This window comes from Alosa sapidissima, chromosome 3 (assembly GCF_018492685.1).
Source record: "Alosa sapidissima isolate fAloSap1 chromosome 3, fAloSap1.pri, whole genome shotgun sequence".
In the NCBI taxonomy this organism is placed as follows: domain Eukaryota; kingdom Metazoa; phylum Chordata; class Actinopteri; order Clupeiformes; family Clupeidae; genus Alosa; species Alosa sapidissima.
Genome location: NC_055959.1, coordinates 36,005,295 through 36,025,090, shown reverse-complemented (window position 1 = coordinate 36,025,090; position 19,796 = coordinate 36,005,295). Strand labels below are relative to the sequence as shown.

Sequence of the window (19,796 nt, the reverse complement as noted above, 5' to 3'; positions counted from 1 at the left end):
TAATCTGATTACTTTAGAATTACTTTTAGATTACTTCAATAAATATGTCCCTTAAGTAAGACACCACCACTGAATTGATGAAAGAATTCTCATTTTATTTTTCTCTTTATTATTTAATTACATCTAACAAATCTCTTTGCTCTGAGTAAAGCATTCCTGTGTGAATTAACTGATCTTTTCCTCCAAAAATCTTAATGTAGCCCCTTGTTTTAGTGTTACCATTTACTTTGAGGTCACCAGGTCCCATTGCCTGAAAAACACCCAAAACTAATACATTTCTATAGCTATTCTCCACTTTGGGGGTGGTGTTTTGGTGGTTGAAATTTTCACCCCATCCCAATATTGATCACTTTGTCATCATGATGTGATCATGGATCACTATTCTCCAAACATGCACAACTCAGCTTAACCTTTATAAGGGCACACCTGGACAATGAATTTAGCTTTCGCTGGATTTTTTTGACCCAGGGACATGGCCTGAGATTGAATGACACCATGTCCATTTCAATTGTGGGGGTGAGAAAATTATTCCTTTGGGATGTTTTTCAACCAGGGGGACCTGGTGACTTTCTCAAAGTAAACGGTGACATTTTTGTAACATCCATAACGCCAATAAAATGTGATGGTATGGTATGATGTGAATGATTACATTAATTTTGAGCATTTGCTATTTTTGTCTGAAGAATATACATGAGAAAAAAATGCACAAAAAATGAATGTCATCATTCACGTCAGGGCTGTAGTACTCGAGTCCGGTCTTGGACTCGAGACCGTTTTTCTATGGTCTCGGACTTGTCTCGGACTCGCTAGTATTTGGACTTGGTCTTGTCTCGGTCTCGGCCACTGGTCTTGCCAAATATGGCTTTTGGTCTCGACCGAGTCCAGGTGTCTTTAGGGCCATCAAAATTAACGTGTTAACCGCCGCGATTCATTTTGAAATACATAATGCGTTACAAAATATTAACTCAATAGTGTTTACCTTTGTGGGGGGCTGATGTCACGTAACGGAAGCCGCAAAACCTAAAACCGCAAGCCTGAGAGTTTATTTTACTGTCTGTGGAGTTAGCTGAAGATAAAGAGGAACCAACATTTAGCCAAATAGTAGCTTTACTGCAAACTGCTTGTTAGATAACGTTTACAATGTCAAAATGCACCAACTGCAACAGTTACATAAAGATGATACTTTTCGGCTCCTCTCCATTAAGATCCAACTTGAACGTATGCTACTCCGTTTAATTAAGAGCGCGTTTGAACGCACACGAGAAGGAGAGAAAACGATTGGCAGGCTCCAGCTGGCTTGTCGTTGTTGATGATAATTGATATCTTCTTTTTAATATAAGAAACTTATAAAAGGAAGGCAACAAAGACGAGGTTAGAGGAGATTGCGGATTTATCCGATTTCCACTACTGACCAGTTATAAACATGTATGTAGGCTGCACTCACTGTGATTTGAAAAATGGACAAAAATATGACGAGTTGTCTTTGCCTTTGTGTAATGGAACTGGTGAGTCTTGAGGTCTTCAATAATTTGTTTACATGAAGCACATATTATGCCGATTGAAACACATTCCATTCAGATAGCTAGGTGACTGGCTAAGGCTCATCATTCACTTTTAATTGCAAACAGAAAATGTCTAGCTAGCATCATGTCATTACATGCTTCTATTTCCAAAGGAATGAAAACTGTTTATACCAACTTAATATCATGCTTATCATTGTTAATATTGTACAATACATGTGGTACAAACAATATTAGAGCTTGTGGACTAGCTATAGGCTATATTTCAATGGAGCTGGTAAAAAAAAGATCATTATGAGAACGTGGCCACAATGGGCTTAAAGTAACAGTGCACCATTTACAAATGAGTTAAACAGCATCATATGTGTAGTATTTCTTAAGAAATGAATACTTTAAAACACAATTACTGTGTCAGTATTATCATTTAAATAATATAAAAGTGTTTTACTTTTACCTTTGTGGTTACTCATTAATTTTGTGATTTATGTTGAAGCTTTAGTCTTTAGGAACTTTTTAATTGCGGTTAATCGAGATGAATTCATTTCAAAATATATATTTTGAATCGTTTGACAGCCCTATAATAATATTGGAGAAGGGGAATGGCTACACTTACAAATCCTGGGTGTGTTCACACTGTTTTTGCTTTTAGATAATAATAATAATAATAATAACCCAAAATGATTGTCTTGATACTGTCATGCACAAGACTTTTTTTCCTATCCTGGACTCGGTCTTGACTCGGACTCGAACCTTTTTGGACTCGGTCTTGTCTTGGACTCGAACCTCTTTGGACTCGGTCTTGACTTGGTCTCGACTAGTCCTGGTCTTGGACTTGTCTTGGACTCGACAAAGGTGGTCTTGACTACAGCCCTGATTCACGTCATACAAATGCCAAGGCATTTCACTGGCGTTAAGGATGTGACAAAAAGTACATTTTCCGTGGAATTGCCCAACACTAAAACAAGAGGCTACGTTAAAATTAGGAGGAAAAGATCAGGCAGTGTGCCGAGAGACCTGCCCCAATAATAAATAAGTTAGTAAGTAAGTATAGATACTCTTTGGGAAATTTGGTCTCCCAATCCGTGAATCAGTGAAGCACACAGAGCACACAGTGAACACACAGTGAGATGAAGCACACAATGAGCACACAGTGAGGTGAAGCACACACCAACCCGGAGCAGTGAGCTGTCTGCTACAGCGGCGCTCAGGGATCAGTGAGGGGTTAGGTGCCTTACTCAAGGTCACTTCAGCCGTGGATGTGGGCATGGGAGAGCAGGGCTCAACCACTTCCCCCGCCCACATTTTTTCTACTGGTCAGGGATCGAACCGGCAAGCAATGTGTCTGCTCTCATTGTTGAAGGGACAATTATTCGACTACCTTTCGTTATGAAGCCATCCATGAATGAGAGCTCGTCCCGGAAACACCAGTAGCATTGTAATGTGTCTGGGAGGTCTTGCATACTTTCAGGCCAGCCGTTGCTGCAGTTGGCCTAACAGGGAGAGCACAGGATCACACTTAGTTTCCTCCTGCAGGTTTGCCAGGCGGGTGGGTGTGCCTTATCTTGAGGACCTGAGCAATGCTGACATCTAAGTCTGGAATTGTCGGGTCTGAGCCAGGTTTGACCAGCCTGGATAATGTGCCAGCGAGAGGCACATGTTTTGCACCGACATACTTGACATGGACATCATAAGTGCGGAGTCTCAGAAGCATTCTCTGTAGATGTGGCGGAGCTAGGCTGATCGGCTTGCTGAAAATGGATTCTAGTGGTTTGTGATCAGTGTGGATGTCAACACGTCTTCCGAACACATACACATGCAGCTTCTTAATCAACTTATTAGCTTCAAAACCCAAAGTAGTCAAAGGCGATTCAACGAGTCAGAAAGGTCGAGACAGGACCAATCGTCAAAATTTCGGTGTCCACCACTCTAGTTCATCCAAAACAAACCAGAAAAGGGACTCAAAGTGCTAAAAAACGGAATTTTTTTTTTGGATGCATAGTGGATGCTGCAGAATAGAACACACAAGCTTATTTCATACTTCACACTGGCAATATCAGTGACTCAAGACTCCATCACCCCCTCCTCTCCAACAGCACTTACTCCACCACCACCCCCGCCCCCAACAGCACTGACCCCCCCCCCCCCCCCCCCCCCTCTCCCCCAGCACGGCCTCCACCCCCCCCCCCCCCCCCCCACACACCCTCCAAGAGCTCTGACTCCACCACCCCTGGGCTTAAAGGAACCATGTAAGATTGTAGCCAAAACTGGTACTGCAATCACTTTCAAATTACTATAGAGCGGTGTATCCCCTCCCCCTCCCCTCCCCCCTCACTCGAGGTTGCCAACCCGGATGCCGAAACAGGGGGTGGCGCATCAGGCCAAAACACAACTTGACATGACATGACAAAACACAACATCAACATCAGTTGAGGGCTGCAACTTCACTTTTTAAATGACAATATCCTGGCCTGACTACTGTTGTCAGTGATATAAGTATTTGAAATGAACATGATTTCTTAATGTCTAGTGACTTATCAGGGCCATGTTATGATTCATTGAAATACATTTCTTACATACGGTTCCTTTAAAGCAATAGAAATGTCTGTGCATGAAGTTATCAGACATTTATGAGGACATCATATATTCTGTAGTCTCATTGCCTATTTTCAAATCTTAAGCATTCCAGCTCACGCCTGAATTCAGGCACGGTGCCTGAACACTTTAAGCCCTGCACCACCTCCTGCTCTACAACAGCACTGGAGTCCACCCCCTCCTCTCCAACAGCACTGACCAAATTGGCAGCCAGTCCAGTACTTCTGTTATCATGAGATGCATGAGCAACTGGGTACCTACATTTCTTTCATTGGTCTTTCACCGGTAAAGTTCTATTAAAAGTTTGATAAAGTGGATATCTATCTATCTGTCTATCTATCTACTGTATCTATCTATCTATCTATCTATCTATCTATCTATCTATCTATCTATCTATCTATCTATCTCAACGTTTTAGATAGATGTATGTCGTGTTTTGTGGATTAGTGTTCCGTCAGTTTAGGTTTTGAATGTCACAGTAAGTTAATAGTTTAATGCTCTATAACATTTGCATTAAGTAATAAGTACTGAAGAGCATTTACATTGCCGAAACCTACCAAACCAACAGGTTATAAGCTTACAGGCTTGTGGTGCAGCTTGAGGGGGGGATTAAAATTGCTTTGACATTTTCTAAAGGCCAAGTGATCAGATCTCACGCACACCCAAGATAATCCTTCTATCTGTCTTACATGTCTGTCTGGCTCACCACCACACATACCACACATAACAAATCTGAATTCATCTTGTAATGTATAGCATATAATATGTTTACTATACCATATTTATAACTCTTGTAAGATTGTTACTGTACCATATTTATAACAACTCTCGTAAAATCTATTTCATACCTGGACACACAGATTCTCACTATGTTCCTACCAGTCTTCTATTGGAAATTGATCACTACAATGACCATTTTAATTAAAATTATGTCAAATAAACATCTAAACTGATACTTGTGACGAGAGACTGAACTTAATGTTAATGACAAATAAATGCATTAGGTACACTCAGGACATCCCCGAAAGACAATCCTTGACTGTTGTGTTCTGTCTGACTTTGTTTTTGAGGGCTTGTAGTAGAATTTAAGAATGTAAATGGGACACAAGTAAGTAAAAGTAAGTAGCCTATACCTGGCCTTTTTTGTAGCATTGTACCCTACATTTTCAATCTTGACAACAAAAACAATGGAGTTAAAACAGAAGGCCTATTTTATATAGCCTAAAAAGTGAATAAAGCTAGCCTATTTTAAAGGTGCATTTGCCCTGCTGAACCAACAGTCCTCGTTTTTGTAAGCATGTGAGGATAACGTTTGACTGACTGTAGTCTTACACAAACTTTGATAGATATTTCAAAAGTTACAACTAACAGCAATAACTTAACGGGTACAATACACGTGTAAATTAAATATTGTTATTTAGTGAATGACAATATGTGGCAAAAGCGTAGACCTACATTGTGTTCCAGACTTACACCCACCCACAATAAATCGTTATACAGAATGACAAGATAATAGTTAAACCTGAAGGCCTTCGGCATGCTTCGACATTTCATTCCCAATAGCAGAGACTACTCGTGTGGTTTTTAATTATTATAACCCTGAGTGAACACAGTCACTTATGCGAAGTGAACGTTAAAAAACCGCCCGCGGCAATACTGGAAGACATGAGGCAAAAGCGCTGGGATATTTTCAAGCCATGTGCTCCTGTATAAAAGGCCTGCGTATCTATTCCCTTATCACTCCTGACCTGCTCTGAGAAGCATCAGCAGCCTGCTCTCACAATGGCAACCACCTTCTCCAGCCGCGTCTCCATGTCCTCCGGATCATCCATCGCAGGTGGAATGTCTGGGCTCTCCCTGTCCGGAGGTGGAGCTCGCATGAGCGTAATGCGGGCCGGCAGTGTCTACGGCGGAGCAGGAGGATCTGGAGTTCGCATCTCTAGTGCTGGCGCAGGGTTCGGGTTCGCTGCTGGCGGCGGCGGCGGCTTCAGCATGGCCTCTGGTGGTGGAGCTTTCGAAGCCGTTGTAGGCAACGGGAAATTCACCATGCAGAACCTGAACGACCGCCTGGCATCCTACCTGTCCAAGGTGCGCACCCTTGAGAAGGCCAACGCCGAGCTGGAGCTGAAGATCAGACAGTTCCTGGAGGCTAAGATCGGCCCTGCTGCGCATGACTTCTCTGGCTTCATGGTCACCATCAATGACCTCCAGGCCAAGGTGGGTGTTTGTCATGTCCAATCTCAATGCAGAAACTAAGATTAGGCCTACAGATAAAGGTTTTTTTTTGCTTTAGGCCTAGGCTACATGCGTGTTGTATAACGCATAGATAGATAGATAGATAGATTGCCTACTTTATTGATCCCCAAGGGAAATTCAAGATTGTGAAATCATGTGATTATAGAGTCATGACATGTACACAATTGCATTACCTGTTGCAGAATCTAATCTTCTTTGTTTTTTTGTTTATGTCTGTTTTACTTTAAGATTATGGGCAACATCGGTTTTAAGGGAGGAGTTGTGTTGGGTATTGACAACGCCAAACTGGCTGCTGATGACTTCAGAGTTAAGTAAGTGTCAGCCCTCTTCTACTCTTAGAACAGAGTTTTGTTAAATCCTTTTACATTATCAACGAAAAGATTGGTTGACCTGTTGCTGCAGCATAGTGGCGTAAATCGTTTGTCAGACTGAAATTCGCGGTGCCCTCTGGAATGTGTGAAACACGTGCAGCCCGCGCGCTCTTGTTACATCATCCGAAGACCTGTCCTGTTTAACTTGACTTTTTTATTTAGGCTAAATCAGGGGTGTAGTGGTAAAATAAGAGGTGGTACTATGAATTCTGTGATCACTCTAAGGTGGACTGTCTGCGCCATAGGGCATCGGATAAAAAAAAATAATACAAATAAAATAAAAAAAGGCATTCAGAACATGTTTGATGATGGTGGTTATTGTCCAATGTTTATAACCATACCAGTGATTTTAAATGGTTCCTAGAGTGTTGACGTAGGGGAGACCGGGTATGGTTGTAACACATTTTTCTTCAGCACCTAAAACTACCATTTCTTTTAAAGCTACAGTTCTGGAACTTTTTGGCAAAGTAACCACATTTGTCTACTACAAGTGGCAACCATTTAAATCTGTTCAACTATATTACAGAATTTGTGAGATTATGACAAATACAGTGTGTACCTTTGTTACAACCTACCCCACTACTGGGGTAGATTGTAACACCTATTGGGGTAGATTGTAACAGGTACAAAAAAATGCAGAAAAACAATGGAATTCCATTTGATATACTGATTTATTGCATAAACAGGGTACACAGGGTGTGAAAATAGATTCACCAACATATTGTATACCATACAATCCGTTCTTCACATAGAGAATGAAGATCATATTAACGTTTTAAACTAAATATAAAAACCACAGCGTTTATACTTTTGTGTGTGTATGTATTTGTGTCTCTCATGGAAAGAGAGAGAGGGCTGAACAGTCACACACACAAAGATGAAATTAAACAGACATTAAATGGGTCTACTAGCCCCATTACACAGGTTGTAACATATTCAAAAATTGTGTTACAACCTACCCCACCACTGTCATCCATTGTTTAGCTAGCTGTATTAGCATGGTGCTTTGACATTAGCAAGAGAGAGCTACACCATTCTTTACTAGAGAAACTATAGTTTGACCTGATGTAACTCATACAACTGTATCTACAATGGTAAAAGCACTAGAAAAAAATTATTAAAAAAAAAAAAAGTTACTTTCTTACCTCAGATGTTGAATTTTTCTCCTTACTCCTGGATAAATGGCACTAACAACTTGAAAATGTCCATGTGTGATTGTTAAGGAAGTCTGAGCAGTCAGAAACTGTCACATGGCTCATATCTTATCCCTGATTGGTGGAATTGGTGATGTTACAACTCTCCCCATGTTACAACCATACCCGGTCTCCCCTACATATTGTGAATGTGGATAATACAGTGTTATTTCTGTTAAAAGTTGCAATTGGTGAATTAACTCTTTTGAGAGGTGGATAAACTCCATTTCTGACATTTCAGAGATGGATAAACTGTGTTTACTTGCATTTAGCCTCCACTACATCCCTGGGCTAAATGCTTTTTACATTTTAGATTTGAGGCAGAGCAGGCCATGCGTCTCTCTGTGGAGGCTGACATCGCTGGACTCAGGAAAGTCCTGGATGACCTCACCCTCTCCAAATCCGACCTCACCATGCAGATCACGGCCATTCAGGAGGAGCTCACCTTCCTAAAGAAGAGCCACCAGGAGGTTCTTTGATTTACAAACATTTCCTCGTTCACATGTCCTTGTGGTCATTAGGCCAGACTAGAGTTTTTCCTTCTCACTTGCATGGAATGTGTTGTTTACAGAGTTCAATATAATCCTCTTGGTAGTTATCATCATCTTATCCACCCACCTGATGTCTTCCTCAGGATCTCCTGGTGCTTCGCGCACATGTCGGCAGCACAGTAAACGTGGAGGTGGACGCTGCTCCTCAGGAGGACCTCATGGCAGTGCTGGCCGGCGTCCGTGAACACTACGAGGCTGTGGCCGTCAAGAACAGGAAGGAACTAGAGGGCTGGTTCCAGGCGAAGGTGAGTAGGCCTAGGGCTACACCTGCTCAACATGGATCAAAATGTGATCAGAACAAATCAGAGTTACTAGGCCTAAACAAAGCAAAGGCCACAAATAAAATAGTTATTAACCTAATAACAGTTATCCAAGTCAATTAGCCTAACCGTTTTCATACAAATTCAAATATGGGCCTTCAAGAACAGTTTTAAAACACCAAAACGCAGGCTACGTTGAGGAGGCAACTCCCAGTAACATTGGTGCGTTTTCTTTCCCACGTCCAGACGGAAGCGCTCAGCAAAGAAGTCCTCACAAGCACAGCTGTCCTCCAGACGTCCTCGTCAGAAGTCACGTCCATCAAGAGCACAGTGCAGGCACTTCAGATCGAGCTGCAAGGCCTCATCAGCATGGTGAGTGGACACTTAAACGGTGTCTTACTCATTTGTAGGCCTAGTGCCTAGTATATAGCTAATTATTGCTTTATAAGTTCAAGAACTATTTGTTTTAGGCAGTGGGCCTATAGGCTACCCCCAATGGAAGTGCAATATTAAGATCAGTAATAGCAATGGTATTGATAAAGTGGGATGTAACAACTCTTTTAGCCTAAATGACTTACTGAGGTGTTTTCTTATTTGTTTGTCTTAGAAAGCGTCCATGGAAGGCACCCTGGCAGAGACACAGACCCGCTACGCGAGCATGCTGGGCGGCTTCCAGGTACAGGTGAGCAGCCTGGAGGAACAGCTCGCTGCTCTCCGCGGAGACCTTGAGCGCCAGGGCTACGAATACTCTATCCTGCTGGACATCAAGACCAGACTGGAGTTGGAGATCGCCGAGTACAGAAGACTGCTCGACGGAGACGCATACGCGGCCTCTACGTACTCGTAAGTAGCCAGCCACATTTGAGTTGGATTCGTTGATTCAACTCAGTACCGATACAGTCCTGCTGACTGCTCTCTTCTATCCCCTCTGCCAGAACCATCTCGTCTTCGTCATTATCGGCATCGTCATCCGCAGCGCTAGCAGCATCAGAAGCGACCGCAATGTCCACGTCCACCACACGAACCAGAGTGGTGACAGTGGTGGAAGAGGTGGTTGATGGGAAAGTGGTGTCTTCATCCTCCTCCTCCTCCCTCATCGGCTCCTAATAAGGTGCCTCCACTGAGTTGCAAAGCCCTGATCCACAACTTCCCTGTTTATTGCCCTGAGCACAAGGCAGGTTGTAAACCTGCAGTTTGCTACAGGATATCTGCAATGTCAAGTTTTAAAAAAACACCAATAAAGCAAGAGCAGACTAAAATCTACATTCTGTGTACATCCTTATTTGTGTTTGGTTAGCAAAGCAAAAAAGAAAATCAAAAAGATATCTTACTCTGCACCAAATGATCCTCGGGAAGGCTACGCATTCCATCATAATCTGTCATGATCAAGGTTCTTTAAACAGATGCTGTATAGTGAAAATCCACAGAAAAATACTGAATAGAGACATACAGTTTAAAAATAAAATTGAGGCAGGGCCTTGAGCAAGCCACCTAACCCCTCACGCTGCTCCCCGAGCGCCACGGCTTGCTGCTTCAGGTTAGTGCTTCACCTCACTATGTATTCACTGTGTGCTCTGTGTGTTCACTAATTCCCGGATGGGATAAATGCAGTGACCAAATTCCTTGTATACGCAAGTATATCTGGCTGAGAAACCTGATTTACACTTACATAATTGCAGGGGGTTGTGCTGCGATGTATGTGGGTAAAGGGTCGGACATCCATTTGACAATGGTTCGCATATAGTGCAGAGGACATGTCTGAAAACAGTTATTGACACACACCTGATCTTGACGGGACTATGTGAGGGGAAATAATTAGTCTGAACATTCAGTCTCACATACAAAACATTTAACCAGGGTTCCCACTCCAAGTCAAATGACTTTACCCTCACAAAAAACCTGAATTTCCATGATTTACTATATAATGAATAGTACAATATACCGACGAAAGATTTCAGAGGACCTGCGTAGCGTTCAAGAATCTTTTACTTTTTTAGAGCGGGAGATGAATACATTGAATAAACACAGTTGGGCAATTCAAGCCCATTTTGGGCAATTAGATTTAATAATTGCCCAACTGTGTAATTAAACACAGTTGGGCAACTATTAAATCTAATAACCAGATATACACCATTTCTGCGTGGAAATATATTTGTGTTAATGTATTTTGGCAAGTACATTTTACAAAATTCCCTGATATTCCATGACTATGTCCCAAAAAATATAAAATTCCCTGACTTTCCATGTCTGGAATAGACTTTCTAAAATTCCATGATATTCCAGAAATTCCTTGACCCGTGGGAACCCTGTTTAACAGTTGTTACTGTAACAGGCCTCAATACAGGTGCATAGTCCTAAAACTGTAGTTAATCTGTCCACTCTTAACTCTCTGGCTTATAACTCATGCAGTTACAGTAAGAGTGAATCAAGATATTTTACTACTACACTCACTATTTTTGACCTTGAATGAGATTTAATTCCTGAAAAAGATGTCGTAACACCTGCTGGCATCTGAACCAGCGAAAGACTCTACTGAAAAGTAAGCTCTATGTTCTAAAGTGTAATTTCAAAGTGTACAACAAATTACCATGGTTCTGATAAAGGAACAAGCATCATTGCAGTTTTACATTAGTTTCTTTTTAATAACTCATTCCAGTACAAGGTTTAGGAATTACATGTTATCAATAAATGTGTACATGGTGAGTATTTTACCGGAAGAAAGAAACTGGAATGGCACTCACTACAACACAGATCTGACAAAGTACAAAGCTCTCTACACAGTTCTCTGTGACGCCACTGATTCCCAAAAAACAGACACTTGCATAAGAGCAAATCAGTCACAACATGGACCCCAAACAACATAATGCAAAAAGGACATAAAAAGGTATGAAAAACATAAAGGAAACATATATATTTATATATATACTGTAGTATTTATATATAAAAAAAACAAATAGGAATAATACTCTGAGAAGTTAAAAGGTTTTTAGCTACTATCGTTACTGAGACTGCTGCCACTGCTAAGGTCTGGCCGCTCTCGTTTGTGAATTTGCTCGTGTGCTTTGAGGTGGCCTGACTGGCTGAAGTTCTTGCCACAGTGGGAGCACGTGTAGGGCCGCTCTCCCGTGTGGATCTGCTGGTGTGCTTTAAGATGTCCTAAGCGCCCAAAGCTCTTGCCACACTGGGTGCAGCCGAACGGACGCTCGCCCGAGTGGATCTTCTCGTGCGTTTTGAGGACCCCTGAATTGCTGAAGGTCTTGCCACACTGTGAGCATGTATAGGGCTTCTCGCCCGTGTGGATCTGTTGGTGGTTCCGAAAGCTGGTCTCCTTGACGAAGGTCTTGCCACAGTGCGGGCAGCAGAACGGACGCTCGCCAGTGTGGCTAAGCTGGTGCGTTTTGAGTTCCTTGGACTGGCTAAAGCTTTTGCCGCACGTGAGGCAGCCAAAGGGCTTTTCGCCTGTGTGCAGCCGCTGATGCGAGCGGAGGTCGTCCGCTTTGGTGAAGCCCTTGGGGCAGTGTGCGCATGTGTAGGGCTTCTGCCCGGTGTGGATGAGCTGGTGGCGCTTCAGGTTGCCCGCCTGGCCGAAGCTCTTTCCGCACTGCGGACAGATGTAGGGTCTCTCGCCGGTGTGGATGCGCTGGTGCGTCTTGAGGTTGCCCAGAGTGCTGAAGCTCTTCCCGCACTGCGTGCAGGAGAACGGCTTCTCGCCGTTGAGGTTGCGAGGCTTGCGCGGACCAGCGCTGTGCCCTTTGGTCCCCGTGTGGCTTGTCTCCAACGAACTTTTCGTCTCCTGGCCGGAGCCGAGGTCGAACAGGTCGCTCCCCGAAAAGTCGGACTCCAGTTTCCCCATGCCGTCGATGATGGAGTCCGGCCTCAGCTTATTAAGTTCGGTTCGCAGCTCCGCCATGTGGATGGACTCGAGGCCGTTGATCTCCGACCTGATGTGGCTGGACATGAGGTTGGGTTCGTACTCTGTTTTGATGGAACTCAGCTCGGTGGCGTAGTAGCACTGTAGGTCTGTGTGCTGCTCCGACTTGATGTACTCCAGGCTGTCGGAGACGTGCGTGATATAGTCGAACACCAGGCTGGGCTCGTAGTGACTCTTGTAAGAGTCCAGCTCCGTGCTGTGGAACGAGTGCATGTCGCAGTGGTGACCGCCGTGGTGCTCCGACTTGATGTAGTCCAGTCCGCTAATCTCCATCTTGATCTGGTCCGATCCCAGCTCGGCCGTGCTGAGCGGCTGGATCTCCGACAGGTCCACGGTGCGGATGGGCTCGAGGTCCGGCGGTTCGGTTTTCACGCACGGTAGCATGGCCATGGGCTCAACGATCTCGGACGCCAGCGTATTGAGGTTGGGCGTGGAGCAGTCGGAGGAGAGCAGGTGTAGGGTTGGCGTGCTACACTCCGGCCGCAACGGGTCCAGGGGAGGCGAGCCGCACTCGGACGCCAGCGTGTTTAGCCCTATAGAGATACACTCGCTCTCTAGCTCTGCCATGGTGGCCGAGTCCTGTCCACACGCCGGCTATGGCTTCCGTTATGGGAGCAGAGGTTGTGCTTTAGAAAAAAATGATTATGATATGATATGGTGGCCTTACACCTGAGAAAAATAGAAGAGGCCACGTTCTGTTTTCCTGTGATAGGTGCCAAGGCTTGTTCCCTGGGTTAGGGTAAGTGCTGATCTCCAAGGGCCCTGTATATTTCAACAAAGAGAAGAAAAAGAAAAAAACATTCAGTTATTTAGTTGTAAAAATACTGTAACCGTCTCCATTGTATTTTTTCTTCATTACATGTAAACTGTTTAACAGAATGACAAACATGCTGTTCAGAATCTATCAATTTGCCTCCACCCATTAATCAACTTGATTTCACCAGCATAAGCATCAGTATTAAGGACAAAATATGAATTTAATATTTGATATATTAAATATTAAATATAAGTATATATAAGTATATATACTTTTTTGATCCCGTGAGGGAAATTTGGTCTCTGCATTTAACCCAGTCGGTGAATTAGTGAAACACAAACAGCACACAGTGAACACACAGTGAGGTGAAGCACACACTAATCCCGGCGCAGTGAGCTGCCTGCTTCAACGGCGGCGCTCGGGGAGCAGTGAGGGGTTAGGTGCCTTGCTCAAGGGCACTTCAGCCGCGGCCCACTGGTCGGGGCTCGAACCGGCAACCCTCCGGTTACAAGTCCAGAGTGCTAACCAGTGGGCCACGGCTGCCCAAATATCAGTATTGATATTTTGTATAACACTAGTGAGCTAACTGCCAAAAGGGCATGTCAAACATTTCAAAGACCATGAACAGGACAGTTAACACTGATAAAAGCTTGTTAGCATGCTAACTGGCAAGTACCTAGCAACATTTGCTGACACAGTTGGGAGAGCCCCAGGTTAACCAGCTAAGAAAAGAACTAGGCTACACAGTACATATTCTGGACAGCTAGTGTGTTAATAGGTTCTGTGACGCTGGTGTAAAAGCAATGAAAGGCCATTTGAACACATTAACCCATCAAACTTAATTAAAGGACAAAGTGTGTCACTACAAGTACATCAATATTCACTCTGCTATAATAAACGAATTATATATAACACAGAGTTAACTCTTAACATGACATTTAGCCTACATGCATCTATCACACCTCCAGTGGCTGTGTCGCTGGGCACCTGCCTACTACTGGTATTCGCTCTATGTGGGCACATGCTAACTCTGTGAGTCACGCACATGACTCATGGTGCAGCTGCTAAGACTCCCATCATGGCTGCCAATTACAAAGGGCCTCACTTGAACGAGGAAGCCTCAGGTGGCCATTTATTCACTTATTAAACCATCTATAAGGTTTTTCAATCTGTTATTCTATATCATAACAGACACTTACAGCATCTCATGTACAAGTTTGAGAGCATCATTACATTACATTACATTACATTTACATTTGGCTGACGCTTTTTAGCCAAAGCGACTAACAACATAGTAAACAGTTTAAGTTTTAGAGCAGTTCTCAACAATTAGGACAATTTAAAAACATTAGAGGACAATTTAAAACATACAGAGAACATCAAGCATCAAACATACAGAGAACAAAACAGCTATTCTGATTCTGTCTGATTTCCCAGAGATTTATCCACAGTCTATGCACCAGGCAATGTGATCTGGTACAATCTCAAAATGAATAGTAATTCTGCTACTTCTACAGCTGTAACTACATCTAACTACTATTGCTGGTCCTGTTACAAGTAATAATGATGCTTACACAAATAACCTAATAGCAGTAACAAATGCATTATTATAATTTGATTGTATCAACAATTTAGTTGGTATGTTGTTATAACATTTTTATTGTATTTTATTATTATTATTATTATTATTATTATTATTATTATATGACTTCATCTTCACCACGATTACTGTCGTTAGTGTCAACAGTAACAATGACAAGAATATGATGTTACGTTGTTGTTGTTGCTGCTGCTGTTGTTGTTACTAATGCTTGTTAGTTTTTTGGAGGTATGCCTTTAAATTGAAAAGCAAACATGGACTCATGCTAATACATAACACCTCACTTGTGTTATAATCAGCATAGAGGCTCCACATCATTACCACTACTGATTGGCGCTTTTCTTATGCTAACAGCCCATTTGTGGATAATTAGGGCTTGCTTTGAGCTTTCCAAAGTGGATGATAAGCGAGTTCAGTGTATTCATGATTTTTAAAAGTTAGTAGATTATTCCCTAACTTTCGTATTTAGGTAATTAAGATTTTCACCCATGACCTCATTTTGTATGCAGCCTAGAATAGGCGCATGACATACATCCATAACGTGACAAAATGCTTAAAATCGTCTGTCGTTAAATAAGGGATACATGTGTTGTACGCAAGAAAGCTCAGAATTAAAAAGGTTGACCTAAATTTCAAGGAAATTACATGCACATCCTTGAGCTATTTCAAAAATATGTGTACTTGGCACCCGCACTAACTTCAATAAGAAAATGTCAGGCATGCGTTTTATTTTACTTCAAAGAGTTAAAATCTGTCGGCAACCTGAAAAAGTTGCGCCTGCATTTTACAATATGTTGCATTTTCAGAGTAAATATCCTTGTTCTAAGAACTTACAACCTTTGACAACAATTTTGCATTTTGAAAGGTATTCGGCGAGCATAACTTTGTCTACCTATGTGTCGAACGTTAACTACCTTTTTGCAGCTAGGTAGCTTGCCAGTTCGCCACGCATCATGCACTTTTAGCTGGCAGCACAAATCTGGTGTTTTTCTTCCTCTATATTCGTACTTAAATTACTAAGTGAACATAGTAGGGGAATGTAGAACGAGGGCGTGCCATTTTATTATAAAATTAAAAGTTAATTCTCACATCAATCAAAAGTGTTCTTATGATCTCAGAGGGTACGATAATATACAAAGACGGGGCGAAATGCCATCTAGCCAGCTAGCCAGTGGCCATCTTGTTTATTGCTAACGTCGCTGATACAGCGAACCACACAGCCAACCTACAAGCACAAGAGGAAAGTTGCAGCCTATAAAGAGCAGCATCGCTAGCAACAACTTTTTGCCCCGCACATTTGCTTCTTTGATATGCCGTCCGGTCTGAGGGAGGATTTTCCATAACAAAAGACGACCTATCAAATTACGATAGGCTACCTGCGCTGGGCCATGCACATTTTACATCACCGAGCAGAAAGAGGTGAAAATATGAATTATAGCTCTCCAGCTGCAGCTACCTGCTGTTTCTCCAGCTCATTGTTTTTTTACGTCTTCGGCTCGCCGTCGTGATTGAAAGGGAAAACCTCTGCCGGACCCGCCACGTCCTCTTCGGCCCAAGAGTCCAGCAGCCTCCGTGTCGCGCACTCCTTTTCTTTCCTCTCTCCCTCTCTCCTCTCCTCCCTCTCTCTCTCATTGACTAATTCCGCTTCGTTTTCACTCCCTTGTCGCTTTCCTCGGTGTTTCTGCTGTGCACTTCCGTCGTAAAATGTAAATGCGCGCGCAGCATGCATTCTCTCTGGGCGGCATTTCACTTCCGAATGTATAGAGTATGATTTGTGACAATGTAACCACTGATGATCTACGTTCCCCTTCGATAGCCATTGATGTGGACATATGAAACTAATTTGTATCACACACTGGATACTTGTTTTGTGTCAACAGTGTAGAATCTATGTCAGTGTACCATTCGCTACAACGTTGGCAGATGTTCTCATATTCAGGTCAACGTCCCACCTTTCATATCATACCTGATGACTACATGCATTCCATCACTGTATGCGAAAGCTATCATATTTGGCAGCGCTCTGCAGATCTTGATGACAGACAAATTGGGTTTGACCTCATTATTTTGCGTGCTTGATTTTACTGACCATCACGTAAATGAGTTCCAGCCTCACTGAGACCAATGTGCAATGTGCATTAGCCTACGCTGTCATTTCGTGTGTTGAATTGCCTACTGTGAAAGATCACTCATTTTTCATCAATGACATAGGGAATAATTTGCTGAAAACAACTTGACAATCAGCCTATATTAGACGTAGGCATATCAACATCAGTAAAATCACCCTGTTTTTGTTTCAACCGTGCCCAAATTCTCTCATCCATATACAATCAATAATATAAGATTGTGTTTATTACATAAAGTAATACACATTATTACATGAGTATAAACTGTTACAAATGTATGCTGCCACAGGTAGAAATAGTCAGCAGACTTGGTAACCTGGTCTGTAATATGCCACAGTGATTTAAAAAATCAGCTCAGACTTTACAAGGTTTTTTCAGAGTCCATAATTTTAAACCATACGATCCTTGTTGCTGGGTGATGATGAACAATGAGGTGTAACAGTGGCACCGCATATTGCTCTCTGTTGCCATGACAGATGAGTTGAAGATTGCTGTCAGAGCCCAGATTCCCACACTGCTACAGGCATGCATGTATTGCTTATTATCTGGACCATCGGCATACTGTACATTGTCCGGTATGATTTGAACATATTTTCAATACTTTGAGAGCCACCAATAACTGAAGGTACATTCCTTGTAGCTGCCAGCTTGGCAGCTAAATACTGATTTATTGATGTTTGGATCACTGTACAGGTAGGCTACATTCCTAATAGATCCCAACATTGTAACCCACACTTCTAATCAAAATCAGCGTTTTGCTCCTCATAGTCCTGAGCTGAAGACCGTGAACTGTCTGTTCAGTGTTTGCACTCAGGTGTTAGTGTTAGTGCACAGTACTGGCTCTGTAGTTGGGAAAATAAACAAACATAGTGGCTCAGACCAAGCGACAAACAATCCCAGCCAATCAACACAGTGCTTCAGGAGCACTGAAGTGAGGGTGTATGACTGGCTACTGAGCATAGATATCCACAAGCTTTCACAAACTCACAACTGAAGTGTGTGGGCAGCCCTTTAACCCTTAAAGGTATACGGTCACATTGGTGTGACAGGATTGTTGGAAAATTAACGTTCTAAAGCATATCTGGGTTCATTGAATTCAACATAGAATTTTAGAACCTTGAATTGTTGCAGAACGGAATCTTAGGTTAGAATGTTCAAAAACCCACACCTTTAAGGGTTAAGGCACATCCAGGCAGCAGCTGCATTGCACATCTGTTACAGTCAACTATGCTCTGAGCTGAAAAGCATCTCACATCTCCTTGGAAAAGTGAGACTCGGACTCTATATATGGCAATATCTCCAGCCTCTTTCTGACACGATTGTAACAACAAAATCAGTCACAAGGCTGATGAATGAATCCCATAGACATTCAACCCAGTTGCTCTGACTAGATGGTGCCTTTTGAAAGTTGTTAACACTGATTGTCATCAGTAAATCTAACAGTTACACACCTTCTGCTTAATATCAGCATCAGCATCAGCATCATCAACAGCAGCAGACAATATGTAAGCAGTGTTCCATAGGGTTCTGCATCAGCATCACCAACAGCAGCAGCAGCAGACGATATGTGAGCAGTGTTCCATAGGGTTCTGCATTAGCATCACCAACAGCAGCAGACGATATGTGAGCAGTGTTCCACAGGGTTCTGCATCAGCATCACCAACAGCAGCAGACATATGTGTATAAGTATAAGTATATATACTCTTTTGATTCCGTGATGCATTTATCTCTGCATTTATCCCAATCTGTGAATTAGTGAAACACACTCAGCACACAGTGAACACACAGTGAGGTGAAGCACACACTAATCCCGACGCAGTGAGCTGCCTGCTACAGCGGTGTTCGAGGAGCAGTGAGAGGTTTGGTGCCTTGCTCAAGGGCACTTCAGCCGTTCCTACCGGTCAGGGTTCGAACCGGCAACCCCTTCGGTTACAAGTCCGAAGCTTTAACCAGTAGGCCACGGCTGCCCCTCAGCAGTGAGCAGTGTTTCACAGGGTTCTGCATCAGTATCATCAACAGCAGCAGAAGCAACACAAATGGCTATGACAGACTAAATTTGTTCATGATAACAATTCAGCTCAATTTCACCACTTGTTAACCCCTGGAATAAGTGAATGAAAGGTCCCCAGGCCAATTCCCAATCTCAATTTGAGATTTGAGAATCGGTCTGCAGGACAACTCTCTCCACCGGTGTACAGTCAATGTTGCATCAATGGATTTACGGGTGAGCTAATAGTATGCTTTTCATAAGACATGATATCATTTAGGGTTGCTGTGGATATGTTCAGTGTATAACTAGCAGTTCTGATTTTGTCAGAGAAAGTCATCAGCTTCACAGGTTGCTCAGAGTGTCAGCCTGACTCACCAGAGCTGACGTGCCATCAGAGAGCTCCGACAGTTGGACCGGAGAGAGCGAGCCCGCCCACACCACCTGCTATCCCCACCAGCGCCCGCGTCACTGTAGTCCTCAGTCAGCACGTCATCCTCGGATGTTAGTTTGGGTTGCTCAAAAGGAGAGAATGCTGTTACACTCCGGAGGTGGGGAGGGCAGCGCAGTTGGATAAAAAACACAGGTGATGTGTGGCAGTGAGAGTTTACTGTTCCCCACACTGAACATTTTGTTTGTAGTGTGTAGCAAT

At 43.0% G+C, this 19,796-nt stretch overlaps 2 protein-coding genes across 2 annotated transcripts; one reads left to right on the top strand and one right to left on the bottom strand.

Moving 5' to 3' along the window:
• The first annotated feature begins 5,818 nt into the window (after positions 1-5,818).
• LOC121705064 (keratin, type I cytoskeletal 13-like) lies at positions 5,819-10,006 on the top strand. The gene is made up of 7 exons (XM_042085785.1): positions 5,819-6,329; positions 6,597-6,679; positions 8,246-8,402; positions 8,567-8,728; positions 8,990-9,115; positions 9,351-9,586; positions 9,679-10,006. The coding sequence occupies exons 1-7, from the start codon at positions 5,895-5,897 to the stop codon at positions 9,848-9,850; spliced, it is 1,371 nt and encodes a 456-aa protein (XP_041941719.1). The 5' UTR covers positions 5,819-5,894; the 3' UTR covers positions 9,851-10,006.
• A 1,352-nt stretch (positions 10,007-11,358) lies between these two features.
• Positions 11,359-16,756, bottom strand: si:dkeyp-113d7.1 (uncharacterized protein LOC407709 homolog). The gene is made up of 2 exons (XM_042087085.1): positions 16,488-16,756; positions 11,359-13,436 (listed from the first exon to the last, which is right to left on the bottom strand). The coding sequence occupies exon 2, from the start codon at positions 13,239-13,241 to the stop codon at positions 11,730-11,732; it is 1,512 nt and encodes a 503-aa protein (XP_041943019.1). The 5' UTR covers positions 13,242-13,436; positions 16,488-16,756; the 3' UTR covers positions 11,359-11,729.
• Between the last annotated feature and the right edge of the window lie 3,040 nt (positions 16,757-19,796).

Coding starts and splice junctions, on each gene's coding strand:
- LOC121705064 (XM_042085785.1), top strand. CDS start 5,895: ATGGCAACCACCTTCTCCAGCCGCGTCTCCATGTCCTCCGGATCATCC. Junction 6,680..8,245: donor GCTGATGACTTCAGAGTTAA/GTAAGTGTCAGC, acceptor TTTACATTTTAG/ATTTGAGGCAGAGCAGGCCA. Junction 8,403..8,566: donor TAAAGAAGAGCCACCAGGAG/GTTCTTTGATTT, acceptor TGTCTTCCTCAG/GATCTCCTGGTGCTTCGCGC.
- si:dkeyp-113d7.1 (XM_042087085.1), bottom strand. CDS start 13,241: ATGGCAGAGCTAGAGAGCGAGTGTATCTCTATAGGGCTAAACACGCTG.